The sequence below is a fragment of the Myotis yumanensis genome, unplaced genomic scaffold, assembly GCF_028538775.1.
Source record: "Myotis yumanensis isolate MYYU_CA2020_CCGP unplaced genomic scaffold, mMyoYum1.0.hap1 SCAF_3, whole genome shotgun sequence".
NCBI lineage: Eukaryota > Metazoa > Chordata > Mammalia > Chiroptera > Vespertilionidae > Myotis > Myotis yumanensis.
The window spans coordinates 158,017,735-158,033,585 of record NW_027223754.1 but is presented as its reverse complement, the minus strand read 5'-3'; the positions used below and the strand labels follow the sequence as shown (position 1 = coordinate 158,033,585).

The 15,851-nt window shown below is 41.0% G+C and overlaps 1 protein-coding gene across 25 annotated transcripts in view; it reads right to left on the bottom strand.

Moving 5' to 3' along the window:
• R3HDM2 (R3H domain containing 2) overlaps positions 1 to 15,851 on the bottom strand; it is a 183,195-nt gene that overhangs the window by 38,150 nt on the left and 129,194 nt on the right. For 16 of the 25 annotated variants that reach the window (XM_070409921.1, XM_070409907.1, XM_070409908.1 and 13 more), the window contains 6 exons: positions 10,502 to 10,701; positions 7,692 to 7,715; positions 5,724 to 5,765; positions 2,542 to 2,628; positions 1,671 to 1,797; positions 702 to 780 (listed from right to left, as the gene is read on the bottom strand). In XM_070409921.1, coding sequence (XP_070266022.1) covers positions 702 to 780; positions 1,671 to 1,797; positions 2,542 to 2,628; positions 5,724 to 5,765; positions 7,692 to 7,715; positions 10,502 to 10,666 — 524 coding nt within the window. In that variant the 5' untranslated portion in view covers positions 10,667 to 10,701. The remainder of the gene's footprint in view (positions 1 to 701; positions 781 to 1,670; positions 1,798 to 2,541; positions 2,629 to 5,723; positions 5,766 to 7,691; positions 7,716 to 10,501; positions 10,702 to 15,851) is intronic. The other 9 variants (XM_070409901.1, XM_070409914.1, XM_070409905.1 and 6 more) reach the window with 1 other exon arrangement.

Here is a 15,851-nt window from a genome sequence, read left to right as displayed (position 1 = left end):
ATCTCAGAGGGAAGGCCGGGGAGGGTAGGTGGGTGGGTGGGAGGTAATCAGCCAAAGATCATGTATGCATATATGCATAACACATGGACACAGACAATAGGGTGCTGAAGGTTTGGGGGGTGCGGAGTGGGCAGGGGCGGGCTGGAGAGGGTCAATAGGGGATAAAAGGGGACATATGTAATACTTTCAACAATAAAGAATTATAAAAAAAAAAAGAAAAGAAAAACAACTGCGTATGCATTTTGCAGATCCTGCTAACCATGTACTTTGTTATCCTTATCAGAAACCTAATTCTGTTGGCAGTCATATTCATATAAACACATACTTTACATTTATTCACCTAATTATTATTCTACATCCTATATGATTTTTATAGCATTTTAAAACTATTATGGTTTAGCTTATGTACAATCAATTATTATTTTTTTCTGTGCTTTTTAATTGTACTCCCAAGCCTTCATATTTCATTGTCTCTGCATTCTTCTTCCACAGAATTTTTCTCAACTCTTCTGAAAGGAGAAACCTCAATATGAGGATATTCTGAAACCCTCACAGAATGTAAAACTACATTGAAGAGAAATGGTGGTAGGGGGATGGGTATCCTGAGATTCTAATGGAAAAATTCTGAGAAGCTACCTGGCCTTTTGGGTATCCTTCTGGCTGCTGGCCCCTTTGCCCCTTTCATCAAATCATGTTATTACCTTGGGTTCTTTTTCAGTGTGTTTACAAGAAATTCATGTAGGTCTATTCCAGTGGAGTCCGTATATTCTTGGCTGGAGTCTAAAACCACCGCAACAAAATAAATTTAAAATAAATGAAATTGCCTTGCATAACATCTAATCCCAAGCAGAAGCCTACAACCTGATCAGGAGAGATGAGAACAGGAAAGTAGACTCAAACGTTAGGGGTTTTAGCTTAAAAACAAGAATGACTTTGATTTGCCAGCCCCCCCAAATTCCTCATGACAATTATAGAAGGTAGATCTAAGTCATAGTTTTGCATCAGGATTATAGTGAAAAGCCACCTTACCATCAGTATTTACTGAATGCCCTCACCAAAACAAAGCTGTTTTTTATTCTACTTAAGGAAAATAAGATCCAGGTAAGGGCAATCAAGGCTGAATTTTGCATAATCTCAGCAAATATGCTCAAATGTTGATTATTTATATGATTTTTTTGGTAACATTTTAATTCCATGGTTGTTTTTTTCCTCTCAACTATCATTTTATGGGACCATGTCTTTTTGCTATCAGCCCAAGAGTTTAAAGCCAAAGAGAACTTAATAATAATATGCAAATCTGCACTGCTAAAAATAATTACTTTAATCATCCCAAAATATGAAAGGTATCTGGAGGAGCTGCAACCAGTGATGATCCATGTCACTGTTTATTCCGAAGCAAAAATAAAATCAGAATTGACTACGTCTTCCTATGGGAAGCACCAAAGTTAATAGAGCAGCTCTCTGGTATGACATGAGCCCCTAAGACAGGGTTGGATAAAGCATCAAAGAAAGTAACTTTGTTAGGTACCTTCTCAAGCAACCATGAAGTCCATAGGACACAATGAACTGTTGGGCCAGTTAGGCCAGCAGATGCCAGACTTCAAGATGGAAGGAAAGGGCACTGAAGAGCCAGGCCCTAGAACAGATTAAGAAAGAGGGAAAGTCCTCACCTCTAGATAGCATCTTCCTTGGAACCTTTTCTTTGTTTTTGTCCTTGTCTTCCTTTTCAGAGACATCCTTTGTGGACTTTTCTTCCTCTTTGTCAGAGGGGCAGCTGATGTGCAATTGAATTATATCCTTGGACAAGAGTAAAAAGAGAAATATAATCAAAGGGAAATGGATTTTAATTCTCCTGTAACCCCCTTAAATCTCAGAGAAGATAAACTTGGGGTGGCAGCATTCTCTTATAAAAGAGGGTATTTTATTAATTAAATTGTTTTAGCTTTGCCTAACCGGTTTGGCTCAGTGGATAGAGTGTCGGCCTGCGGACTGAAGGGTCCCAGGTTCGATTCCAGTCAAGGGCATGTACCTGGGTTGCAGGCACTTCCCCAGTGGGGGATGTGCAGGAGGCAGCTGATCCATGTTTCTCTCTCATCGATGTTTCTAGCTCTCTATCTCTCTCCCTTCCTCTCTGTAAAAAAATCAATAAAATATATTTAAAAAAAAATTGTTTTAGCTTTTGTTTTAAAAAAAGGATAAAGGCCAAACCTTTTCTACAATCACAGCCTTATATTATATAGGCAGCTCAAGTTACACTGGCAGTTCTTGTTATAAGAATTAGATGGAAATGGTTCTAACCACCAGAGGGAAAGGGTGTGGGTGGGAAAATAATATCCAGCCCTGGGATCGGCTTGTCTGCATCATCGTGGGTGGTCCAGGTGTGAAGATCTATACTTCATGATCTCACCCAGGCCATGCTTTACTATAATGGCTTGTATCGAAGCTCCTGATTTCCAAGCCTAATGTTGATGTGGTTGCTATACTAGTTTACAAAACAACTGCCAAACTCAAAAGCTACACTTATTCTTATAAAGGACCTACCTGGGTTTCTAGTGACCCATCAGCAAATGGGGCAGAAGACTCCTCACACACTGCCAGACTGCGTACCAACTTGAGCTTGGAATTAGACTGAGAAAAAACAAATAACATATATATTCCCTTGGCAGACATTCAGAAAGCTTTTGGCTGAATGATGGACATCCTCTTTGGCTCTGTTGCTGCTTCTATTAAGTAAGGTTTTTTAAAAAACAGATCCTACTTGCCAGTTCCTGATTCACTTGAAAGATAATTCTCCCCACCCCAAAAGAAAGATAATTCTCCTGCTTATAAGAGTAGACATATAAAAACAAAAAGGCTACTTTAGACAGATAGGAAAACCACTTCACTTGGCCCTCCCATTTCCACCCCCGCCCCCTCTCCAGCCCAGTGCTCCAATTTCAGACTCAGAAGTTTACTGAGAATACACAACAGTAGACCTTAGTAGAAAGACCCCAGATTTAAGAACCAGAAGCCCTAGCTTTAACTCCTGTTTTTTTGCTTATGGACTACAAGAACTTGAACTAATTACTTGACCTCTCTGGGTCTCCGTTTTTCAATAAAACTGTGATAAAAATACTTAAAGAGCTGTTGTGAGAATTAGATGACATAAAGTATGTAAACATACGTATCATAAATAGTGCCTAGTGTACAGTAGACAGTAAATGCTAAATGACTCTAAACCTTAGGTGGTAACGATGGAAAGAACTGTCTAAGAAAAGAATAAGGAGAAAGATAGAAAACCATTCTAACAATTGGGAATTAATGTGATAAAAAGTGAATCCATTTGGTTTATTTCTACTGGTGGAAGAATCCCAAAAAGGTCTGAAATCCATTTTGCAAATCACTGCTCTCCTAGGGATCTTCAAAGTCAAAAACTATAGAGCAGCGGTTCTCAACCTGTGGGTCGCGACCTCTTTGGGGGTCAAACGACCTTTTCACAGGGGTTGCCTAAGACCATCGGAAAACACATATATAATTACATATTGTTTTTGTGATTAATCACTATGCTTTAATTATGTTTAATTTGTAACAATGAAATTGGGGGTCACCACAACATGAGGAACTGTATTAAAGGGTCGCAGCATTAGGAAGGTTGAGAACCACTGCCATAGAGTGACTTATAAGAAATTTACCTATAAACATTTACTGAGTTCTTACAATACAATCGCGGTTTACCATGAATACAAAAGTACAAAACTTGGTATATGTATTCTATGTAGAGCAGTATAGTGAAAAATATTTGCAAGTCTGTCCTGGACCATGTGGCTAAGTTAGAGCGCCAGCCTAAGCACCGAAGTGTCGCAGGTTTGATTCCTGATCAAGGGCACATACTTGGATTGCATGTTGGATACCCCTCCTGGTAGGGTCGTCAATGGGAGGCAACCAATCAATGTGTCTCTTTCACATCAATGTCTCTCTCTCTCCTCCTTCTTTTCCACTCTCTCTTAAAAAAACAAACAAACAAAAAACAACTCAATGAAAAAATATCCTCGGGTGAGGATTAACAAAAACAAAACAAACAAAAAACTTATAAGTCTGAAGAACTGATTTCAAGCCTAGTTCTGCCACTTACTAATAAATGTCCTTTGTCAAACACACTCAGTCGCTATAAGCCCAAGTTTCCTCAACTGTAAAATGAAGATAATAACTATCTTACTTAACTCAAAAAGTTCAGGAAGGCCCTAGGTCAGTGGTCGGCAAACTCATTAGTCAACAGAGACAAATATCAACAGTACAATGATTGAAATTTCTTTTGAGAGCCAAATTTTTTAAACTTAAACTATATAGGTAGGTACATTGTTATTAACTTAATTAGGGTACTCCTAAGCTGGCCTTTGCTAAAAACGTCCTCAATCTGATTGAGGTACGTTCGCTGAGGTCAACCCCTTCCAACTCTCCCATCCACACTCATCTTGTATACTTGTTTCGTCTATCTCCTTTCCGAAAACCGACTTCTGCGCATGGGCCACGAAGTTTCAATCGCACTGTACATGCGCGCCCGCACGTGGTATTTTGTGGAAGAGCCACACTCAAGGGGCCAAAGAGCTGCATGTGGCTTGCGAGCCGCAGTTTGCCGACCCCTGCCCTAGGTGGTTTGGCTCAGCGGATAGAGCGTCAGCCTGCGGACTGAAAGGTCCCAGGTTCGATTTCAGTCAGGGGCACATGCTCGGGTTGCAGGCTCAATCCCAGGTGAGGGGCATGCAGGAGGCAGCCAAACGGTGGTTTTCTCTCATCATTGATGCTTCTATCTCTATCTATCTCCCTCTCCCTTCCTCTCTGAAATCAATAAATATATATTAAAAAAAAAAGAAAAAAGTTCAGGAAGAAGTGATATAGCAGTGAACACCCTCTGATTGAACTTTAATGTCAAGAACATCACTGTGGATTAGGCCATATAAAGCAAGACACAGATTTATCATACATAGTGGCCTTCTTTAAACCCAAGCAACAAAATGGCTGGGCCACTCTCAAATTCTGCCATTATTTTTCTGGGGGAAAAGGGTGGATGCCCTTAATTATTACTTCTGGTGATAATTCTTCCCACTGCAAGAAAAGTTTAACATTTTACAGTTTTCCAACTAAAATTAATATGCTAGCACATACTAATAATATACAGTCCTTCCTGGTAACACTACTTAAAATAATCTGTGATGTGCTAATTTTATCAGACAATGATTAAAAACTAAGTCTTCCTCCTTGTCCAACCTAAAAAGTAAAATATATATTTAAAAAAAGGGCTATATTTTTAGGATGTTCAAAATCTTGAATCATTTCTACCAATGGGGCATGATTAATCTAAAAAAAAAAATTCATAAAGAAAAAAATGTTGAGGGAAAAAAGTAGGACTCATATAGCAGCTATTCTCAGAGAAGCCAGAGCTGAGTAGAGAAACTAGCATTACAGTAGAACTAGGACCAATTTGCTCAGGCTTTTGTGGGTATCCCACAGTTAACAGAAATACATGTGGCTGAACCAGAGATAATGGAGAAAAATATAGCTAGACCTTACAATAGGATATGTATGCATGCATATCTCTCTGTGTGTACATGTGTATGTATATTCACAATTAGGCAGAAACCTTTGCCTATGTATAATGCAAATAAATGAGATATTAGTGATAAGTTTATTTGTAAAATGTATTACTAATAACACCAGGAAAGAAGCTATAGAGAAAAGGTGCTCACCTTGGCTCTTTTCCTGGCATGACCATGGTTGGATGTCCGCCTCTGTTAGAAGGGGATTAGAAAATATTAAAGGTGGGGAAAATCAACACAAGTTAAAAGCAATACAAGTTTAAGCACTAACTGCAAAACTGTTACATAGCCAAATTATGATGAGACCCACTTGGTGTGGTTATTCCCCTGTGCTACAACTCTAGCAACCATGACACAGAAGCCACTACAGGCCACTTATAGACAAATCACCATTCACCATGCAGATAAAAAGTAGGAAGACATTGACTGGTTGGCCTATTCCACAGATGGATAAAAATTACTTTTGGGTAAACCACAGAACACTCTTGTTTATGATACTTGTGGACATGAAATATGACTCCTAACCATCACTTATAATAATATCTTTATAGAACAATCCATTCAGAGTTCCAATCTGAAATATCCAAATCACCTATCCCTATTGCTGCAGAAATGGAATAAAGATCTTGTCAACCGTCTTCCTCTGAGAATTGTCCCAGTTCTAAGCTCCTGGTGGTGGCTCTTATTATAGACTGCCTGGGTCAGGAATACAAGACGGGACAGGATAAAAAGTAGGGAGAATGGAAGATATGGATAAGACCTCCGGAGCAAAGGGAGGATAAGGAGAATGGGTAAGGAGTAGGGTAGAAGATGAAGGATGAGGGCCTGAGGTTGGAGGAGGGAAGAAAAAACTAATTAATTGATGAAGTTTCTGAACAGCTGAAAAGTCAAAATGCGGCTTTTGGAAAGAGGCTGGTTAGGGTTATGTACGGGATGAGGTACTTAGGGCTTCTGAGATGATTAGAATGGAACTCACTGGCACTGGAGTAGAAGAGAACTGAGGCAGGTGGGTTGGGGAGGGAAAACAAGACAGAGTCAGAGTACCAGCACACTCCTGGGTAGGTGAGGATTTCCTTTTCTTCGTTGTCTTCTCTAGTTACTGAACAAGACAACTACAATGCAAAATGGAGAACCGGAAGAGTGAATGGAAAGAGTAAGAAATGACAATGACGGTGGATCTGGTCAGTGGCAAGATCTTACAGTAAGGGAAGAGTAAGAGTCATAGTCCAGGAATATGAAATAGTATTTTGTCATTATTTTTTCAGATAGGTAATAACACAAACATTCAAGAGGCATCTGTCCTCCAGCTACCTGGTTCTCTCAATTAATACTGAATTTCTTATCATCTTTCCAGAGATCTTTTATGCATATAAGCTTATCGTACATGTGTATACACACAAGTTTATTTGTTTTTAAGCCAAATAGAAGTAGGTTGTACACATTTCTCTGAACCTTGCTTTTAAACTATTTTTTTTCATGGATATTATTTTATAGAAGATCTACTGTGTTTATTAATGGCTACATGGTATTCCATTGTATGGCTGCTCTATAACTTATTTTACCAATCCCTTAAATTGCACCATTTTGGAAGTTTCTGATCGTTTGTTAGTATAAACAATGTTTCAATGACCATAACACTGAGTATACCTAAAAATAAAGTATATTTGTAATCCATTTAAAAATTTTATACGGTAAAGTATTACCAATTGCCCTTCAATGAGGTTTTATCAATTTATAACCCTACTGCAATGTATGTATAAATCTGCTTATTTTCCAGAATGGATAGTTTTCATTCAATAGTCAAATATATACTAAAAGCATAATATATCGCCAAAACCGGTTTGGCTCAGTGGATAGAGCGTCGGCCTGCGGACTGAAAGGTCCCAGGTTCGATTCCGGTCAAGGGCATGTACCTGGGTTGCGGGCACATCCCCAGTAGGAGGTGTGCAGGAGGCAACTGATCGATGTTTCTCTCTCATCGATGTTTCTAACTCTCTATCTCTCTCCCTTCCTCTCTGTAAAAAATCAATAAAGTATATTTAAAAAAAAAAAAAAGCATAATATATCTACTAGACACCATGCTAACCACTAGAGGATACAGAGATAAAAGACACAAACCTTGTCAAAAAGGAACTCATAATCCTGTTGAAGAAGACAAATAGACAATTACAATATAGTACATTAAGTATATTGCAGAGGTTCTTGTGGAGTGCTACAGGAACACACAGATAAGTGTCAAACTCTGACCTTAGCAATATTGAGTGCCTGTAAGGAACTGTGTTGGGCCTTAAAGATACAATGATAAGCCCAAACTGACCTAATCCTGGGCCTCACAGCTTAGAGTTCTGTGGAGAAGATAGACATTAATTGAAGAATTATACAATATAGATCTGCAATGGGTGAGTAAGGTTGTCAAGGAAGGCTTCTGGGAGAAAGACACATTTGGATTGAGTTTTGAAGGATAAATGGATATTAGACAGATGTTGGCAGAGGGGATTTAGGGGCTGGAGGAGACCAGGGAAAGAATACAAAGGAGGGCATTCTAGGCAGAGAAAGCTTGTACAAAAGCATGCTTTCCCAAAACTTTCAGTCCCTATTTATAACAAGGTCAAAGATTCCTATCACATAGGCTGAAGCATAGGATGCCAGAGGTGGATGACTGGCAGGTAAGGGACTAGGTCACAATATGTAAGACTGGCAAATCTGGGACTTAGCCTAGGGCAATAAGACACACAGAAAGTTTGAGGAGAATTAACACAATCAGATCTTTATTTCACAACCATCTTTCTAAAGCAGTATGGTAAATGAATCAGAAGGAATTACAATTTTAAAGGCAGAAAGCCCAGCTAGGAGGCCATAACCAGTTGGTTAACTGAAGGACCCATCTAAGTTCAATATATGTTAAAAGTCAGAGCCTGCCCATTCTAAACTGAATCTCAGAACCTGCCTTTTATAGCACTGTTTCCATGCAAAAGATGTTCTGAGCTCCAATTGCTGATTCCAAGAATATGTCTCACACAGTATAAGTAATCAAAGTCCCCTTCCCCCAAACTTTTCACCTCCAGTGCATAACAGGCGCTCCCTTGACAGCATCAGTAAGATTCTTGGGGAGACCTCTAGAGTGTGAGTCAGGGGGAAGGTAGGGAAAAGAATAGCACTTTTAGTGTTGTTGAAGGGGTACATGATCTTTTGGGAAATGGTAGAGGGGAGAGGGCTTCCAAAGGGTGGCCAAAAAGACTGGAGACTTTGTAGAAGGAGCAGGGGCTCCAGTAGATGGCAGCAGCAGCTCCACCTACTCTAAGGAGCTGCAAAGGAGTCAGAGGGGAAACAGGTTCCCTTCCCCCTGCCCAACTATTTGTATATCTAGGTGAAGACGTTTTTAAACCAAGTGAGTGTCCATAAGGCATAGAAAACCTATAAACATCCTTTCTTTTCTACCTGTCTTAAAGAAATACATAAAATAGGAGTTCAGAACACAGCTTAAAATAATCTCCTGAGAACAGAGTAACTTGGACCCAAAAGTTCATTTAATTATCATCTTCCAAGTACCATGACAGTGCATAATTAAACATTCTTCATATATCTTCCCTAGCGAATTAAAATTCACTACTGGTACCAGTGGAGGCTAGAAGTATAGATGAAACAGTGGCAGACTGTCTCCACAAACTCTGGAAGGATGAGCAGGGAATGACAACTCACATGCAAGATAATGGAAGGAAAAGCAGCCAGGACAGAGATCTGGCAAACTGTTAAGAGGAAAGAGAGAAAAGCAGGCAGCTAGAGAACATAATATTTCAAAGAGCTGTCTGATTTTAACTCATCTCTTTATGTTGTTGCTGTTTTAATCTTTAAAGAAGACAAGGCCTAGGTGTATTGGGCTGTCAAGGGAAATTATGCTTTAAGTTTCCAGACTCTCCAAAATGTTGGTGCTAATTTACTAGAGTTAACAGTCTATTTCCTAAGCATATAATAAATACTAGTTTCACTGCTGGGCATGAAGGAAAGGTTCTATGTAATTTGGGCTAGGATAACAGAGGAAACCAGCAGTGACCACGGAAGAAGAGAAGGACTGGAACAAGTAAGCTAGATGAGACTCAGAGTCTGGGATGCCTGGGTACAGAGGAGCCCTGAAGGAAGCTCAGCTGACCATCACCTACTGCCATCATGTCTGCACTGTCATATGAATCTGGATGGAGAACATTGTAACCAAAGAGTGAAATTCCTCCCACTTACATTTTCCAAGTAGCAAGTTCAGAGACTATTTCTGATCCAGAAAATGCTGACTGCTTTAACACAACCAGGATATGAATTTAACACTGTGTAAAGCCAGGAAGCCACAGTTTTAAGAGTTCCTTGTATGAGCCATATTATGACTTGTTAAATAAGTTTGTATACAGTTTATTTTTATTTTATTATTTTTTAAATATATTTTATTGATTTTTTACAGAGAGGAAGGGAGAATGAGAGGGATAGAGAGTTAGAAACATCGATGAGAGAGAAACATAGATTCAGCTGCTTCCTGCACACTGCCTACTGGGGATGTGCCCGCAACCAAGGTACATGCCCTTAACTGGAATTGAACCTGGGACTCTTCAGTCCTTCAGTCCACAGGCCGACGCTCTATCCACTGAGCCAAACCGGTCAGGGCTACAGTTTATTTGATAGTTAAAAAATATCAAAATATAGCAAGAAGCAGTGTAACTCAGATCTAAATGGGTTAGGGCTTTCACTCTTGTCTTCTTTCGACTTCATTATGGAATCTATGGCAAAAAGGGAAGGAGATATTTCTTGAGAGCTGAAGTTGGGTTTTTAGGGAGAATCAAGTGTTCTTATAAGTGACTGGCTTCCTATAGATCCCCCAACGCCACCTATAAAGACCCTTCTGTTCAGGTATAAAGAGTGTGCATATATGCACTTTTAATCCTTACCTGTGTCTCCTGACGCAAACTGGTATCTTCACTCTCTTTCTCAATTTCTTCTTTACTTGGAGTCTTAGATATAAACTTGTTTTTGCTTACAGATTCTTCTACCAGTTTTTTTTCTGATTCTTTCATTATTTCCAGGGTCTCTTGAGTAGTGTTACTATTAGACATCTTCTTCAATAGAATACAGTAGGCTCTATGGACTCCTAAAGAAACATCAAATGCATTAAATAGGAGGTGTGTATTCATACTTAACACATCACACCAGACTTGTATTGCACATACAAGTCTTCAGTGGCTTCCCTATAACCCAGAAAAAGGCCCTCTGACAAACACTATCTTTGGATCTGTTTATTTTCCTCTTTTGGTTGTTGTTTTGTTAATCCTCGCCTGAGTATATTTTTCCATTGATTTTTAGAGAGAATAGAAGGGAGAGGGAGAGACAGAGAGAAACATCGATGTGAGACAGACACATCAATTGGTTACTTCCTGCAAGCACCCTGACTAGGGCCGGGGAACCTGCAACCAAGGTACATGCCCATGACTGGAATCGAACCCAGGACCCTTCAGTCCGCAGGCTGACACTCTATCCAATGAGCCAAACCGGCCAGGGCTGTTTATTTTCCTTTTTAAAAAAGCTTTATTGAGGTAAAACTTTATACAATAAACTGCATATAGTTAAAATGTACAGTTTAATGAGTTACAATGGTTTCACATGCATATATTTGTGAAACCATCACTACAACCAAAATAATAAGCACATTTATCACCCCAAACTTTGCTCCTTCTCTTTGGTAAATCCCTCCTCCCTTCCCTGCCTTTCCCAGCCAACCACTGATCTGCTGGCACTACACATTCGTCTCCATTTTCTAGAATTTTAGTCATAATTATCTGGATTCTTTTACTCAGCACAATTATTTTGAGAGTCACCAGAATTTGGTTCTAAAGTAATGTAGTATGAATCCTCTTGGCACCTATTTCCCTCCCTTGTTCCCTACAGCAATCTGCACACCTTTTTAGCTTGAGCACTTCAAAGAGTTAACTCACTAGACTCTCCAGAAAGAAAAATCTATAATAATAAAAGCATAATATGCTAATTAGACCAGATGACCTTCCGGACGAAGCTGGGGCTGCGAGGGAAGCCCAGGTCCTGGGTGCCTGCCGGTGGCCAGAGGGAAGCTGGTGCCAACAGCCGGGGGAAGGAAGGCCTACTCTTTTTTAAAAAATTTAACTTAATTTAATTTTATTGTTTAAAGTATTACAAACAGTAGTATATATGTCTCCTTTTTTTCCCCATTGACCTACCCCCGGCCTCCCCTACTCCCCGGCACATGCTCTCCCCCACCTCCCCCCTCAGTGTCTTGTGTCCATTGGAGGAAGGCCTACTCTTGTATGAATTTCGTGCATAGGGCCTCTAGTCTACACTAATAAAAGAGAAACATGGTAATTAGCGTACGACCGCTACCCTTTTCATTGGCTAATCAGTGAGTATATGCAAATTAACTGTCAGCCAAGATGGCGGCCGGCAGCCAGGCAGCTGGAAGCGAACATGAGGCTTGCTTGCTTCAGTGACTGCAGACTCCAATGTTCCCTGCCTGACTTGCTGGCCTCTGAGTTGCAACTCTAAGAAACTATGTACTATGTTGCAAATAAGAAGCTAAAAAAAACACCAGAATCCGGCTTTCATTCAGCCGGGCTTTAGCAACATTGTATCGATGTTTTCAGCTGCGAGGCCTCAGAGCTAAAGCTGGCCCAGAATAAAAAAAAAAAAAAGAAAACAAGGAGCGGTTGGAAGCTTCAGTCACTCGCTTCCGGAAAACAGCCCTTAGCCCCTCACCCAGACTGGCCAGGCACCCCAATGGGGACCCCCACCCTGATCCAGGACACCCTTCAGGGCAAACCAGCCAGCCCCCACCCATGCACCAGGCCTCTATTCTATATAGTAAAAGGGTAATATGCCTCCCAGCACCAGGATCAGCGGAGCAGTGAGGCTCCCGGCACCAGGATCAGCGTGACAGGGGGCAGCGCCCAAACCCCCTGATTGCCCTGCGGCTCTGTGAGTGACAGGGTGCAGCGCACCAACCCCCTGATCGGCCCTGCTCTGGAGGTGATAGAGGGCGGCGCCCCAACCCCCCCCCCCCCCCCCCCCCCCCCGCCACGGGCCCTGCTCTGTGTGTGACAGGGTAGAGCCATAACCTCTCCATCGGCCCTGCCCTGAGTGTGATGGTGGTGGTGCCCCAACCCCCTCATCAGCCCTGCTCTGTGGGTGATAGAGGGTGGTGCCCCAACCCCCCTCCATGGGCCTTGCTCTGTGTGTGACAGGGTAGAGCCATAACCTCCCCATTGGCCCTGCCCTGAGTGTGACAGGGGGCAGCGCCCCAACCCCCTGATCGGCCCTGCTCTGTGCATGACAGGGGGTGGCCCTGCAACCTCCCCATCGACCCTGCCTTGAGTGTGACAGGGGGCGGTGCCCCAACCCCCCAATCGGCCCTACCCTGAGGGTGACTGAGGGTGGCATCTCAACCTCCCGATCCGCCCTGCCCTGTGCATGATGGGGCGGCGTCCCAACTCCCCAATTGGCCCTGTTCTGAGCCTGACCAGGGGCTGCACCTAGGGATTGGGCCTGCCCTCTGCCACCCGGAAGCAGGTCTAAGCCAGCAGATCGTTATCTCCCGAGGGGGTCCCAGACTGCGAGAGGGCACAGGCGGGGCTTAGGGACCCCCCCCTCCCCCCGGGTGCACAAATTTTTGTGCACTGGGCCTCTAGTATATTATAAAGCTCTATTCACTAACAGAGAGGACCAATCTCCTTTCCTAAGGGAGAAATTCCACAGCTATCACAAACCACAACATTGTTACCAACTTCAAGCCTCTCCCCCATCAAAAAGCAGCAAAATAAAAAAATGGTTATAGAATCTTAATTTTTTTCCTTTACCTTAAGCAAGCTGAAAAAGTTATATGTCCTTCAGAAAGACTGGGTCTCTCCCTGGAGGAAGAGAGAATCTTTTCTTTCCTATTCACTATTTTTATTCAGTCATTCTACTGCATTCCATGGATACAAAGTATCTGTAGTGCAGGGTGGCCGGCTCTTTATCACTTACTATTGCTACCTGGGAAGTCCTGTAATGAAGTCAACACAGTTTTCCAAGTATACATTTAAAAATATATTTTATTGCCGAAACCGGTTTGGCTCAGTGGATAGAGTGTCGGCCTGCGGACTGAAGGGTCCCAGGTTCGATTCCGGTCAAGGGCATGTACCTGGGTTGCGGGCACATCCCCGGTAGGAGATGTGCAGGAGGCGGCTGATCGATGTTTCTATCTCATCGATGTTTCTGACTCTCTATCTCTCTCCCTTCCTCTCTGTAAAAAATCAATAAAATATATATTTAAAAAATATATATATATATATATTTTATTGATTTTTTACAGAGAGGAAGGAAAAGGGATAGAGAGTTAGAAACATCGATGAGAGAGAAACATCGATCAGCTGTCTCCTACACACCCTCTACTGGAGATGTGCCCGCAACCAACGTACATGCCCTTGACTGGAATCGAACCTGGGACCCTTGAATCCGCAGGCCAATGCTCTATCCCCTGAGCCAAACCGGCTAGGGCCCAAGTATACATTTAGAAACAGAAGTTAATGCTCTACACAGATTCATGTCCTCAACCACTGAAGTCAAACACGCTTAGCTCTAACAATGGTTTGCAGAGGTTTCTCCTTACATGGTTAATGACTGTATTTTAATCCTGAATACTTTCCCTCCTTTAAAAATAGACTGAAAACTCTCCCAAATGCCATGTCTATTCCATGTAGCCCTAGAAATGAGCTAAACAAACAATCAGCAATGCTTTAAAAAAAACCTTTCACATTAGACATTTTTTCCTTTTTCAAATCAGTTTAACGGTTAAGACCCAAAGACTAAGACTCTTAAGAAGCACAGGTAAGTTCATCCTGGCATAAGATAGTCTGCAAGATCACTGCTTTGTTTACCTTGTGGCAGCTCTTGAGCAGCTGTCTAGAAACTTAGTTTGCATAGTGCTAGATAAATTCCCTTTAAAAGGCCAGAAAGTCATTCATACAATCATAGTCATACATCTGAATTTAAAGATGAGAAGTGTGGGAAGAAACTGACTACAAAAGAAAATGGCCGATGTTCTATTTTTTAATTAATTGATTCAGTACCTAGAGACTTCTATAAAAAGAGTTATAACCTACAGAGCTTTAAGGATCATTGGTTGTACATAAGAACTGCATATACACATATATTTATCCATCTCCCCTCTCCATGAGTAAATCAAGCCTCCATTCTCTTCAGTTTGAAATATAGTAAAACTTGGTGCATGCCCTCTCCGTGTCCCTTAGCTGGAAAACATCAATAATGATCAGAATCAGAAAAGTTCTTAGATATCACCTCATGCAATCTCCCCTCATGCCCCCAAAGAAGAGCTCCTGGAAAACTCCTGGGACAGATAATTTCACTAATTCTTAAACAGTTTTAACTGTTATATACTGTAGTTGCACACTATCACAGGCTACAAACTGCTTCAATCTTTATTCTAAATCTGCCTTAGGATCACACAAAATTAAGTTTACTTCTTTTTCACATGATAGACCAACATTTTTCTTTTTTAGGCTTAAATAGCCTCACACAGATTTCTCTGTCAGAAAGAGAAGTTGAGGGGTGGGGAGGTGGTGGAATTGGATGAAAGTGGTCAAAAGGTACAAACTTCCAGTTATAAGATAAAGAAATACTAGGTATTTAATGTACAGCATAATGACTATAGTTAACATTGTGTATGGTATATTTGAAAAGACTTAAGAATCTAAATAGATTTTTAAAAAGTTTTCACTATAAGGAGAAAAACATTTTTTGGTAACTATATGAGGAGATGGATGTTAACTAAATGTATTGTGGTAATCATTTCACAATATATATATGTCAAGTCATTATGTGGTACACCTTAAACTTACACAGAGCTCTGTATGTCAATTAAATTGCAATAAAACTGGAGAGGGGGGTATAATATGGAAAAATATAAAGCAGCTGGTTGTTTCTTTTTCCAGGATGGGCCTCAATTATCAAATAGGTATATTTCTTCAAATCAGTGACAACTTTGCCGCTCCTGTTCACATGTGGGTCAGAAAAGGCTCAACTATCTGACTAACTTCATGATGTCCCAGCACTGTTGCTCAGCCAAAGCACTAAGGAAAAAAACCCAATCAAACAAAAAATGATTTTTCTTAACAGTCATATTGGAATAGGGTCACATATTCCAACTCAAATTTTAAGGAGCCACATGGTTTCCAGGTTTCCTTCATTCATTGAGAAACAGAAAAACTTGCACTTTAGATA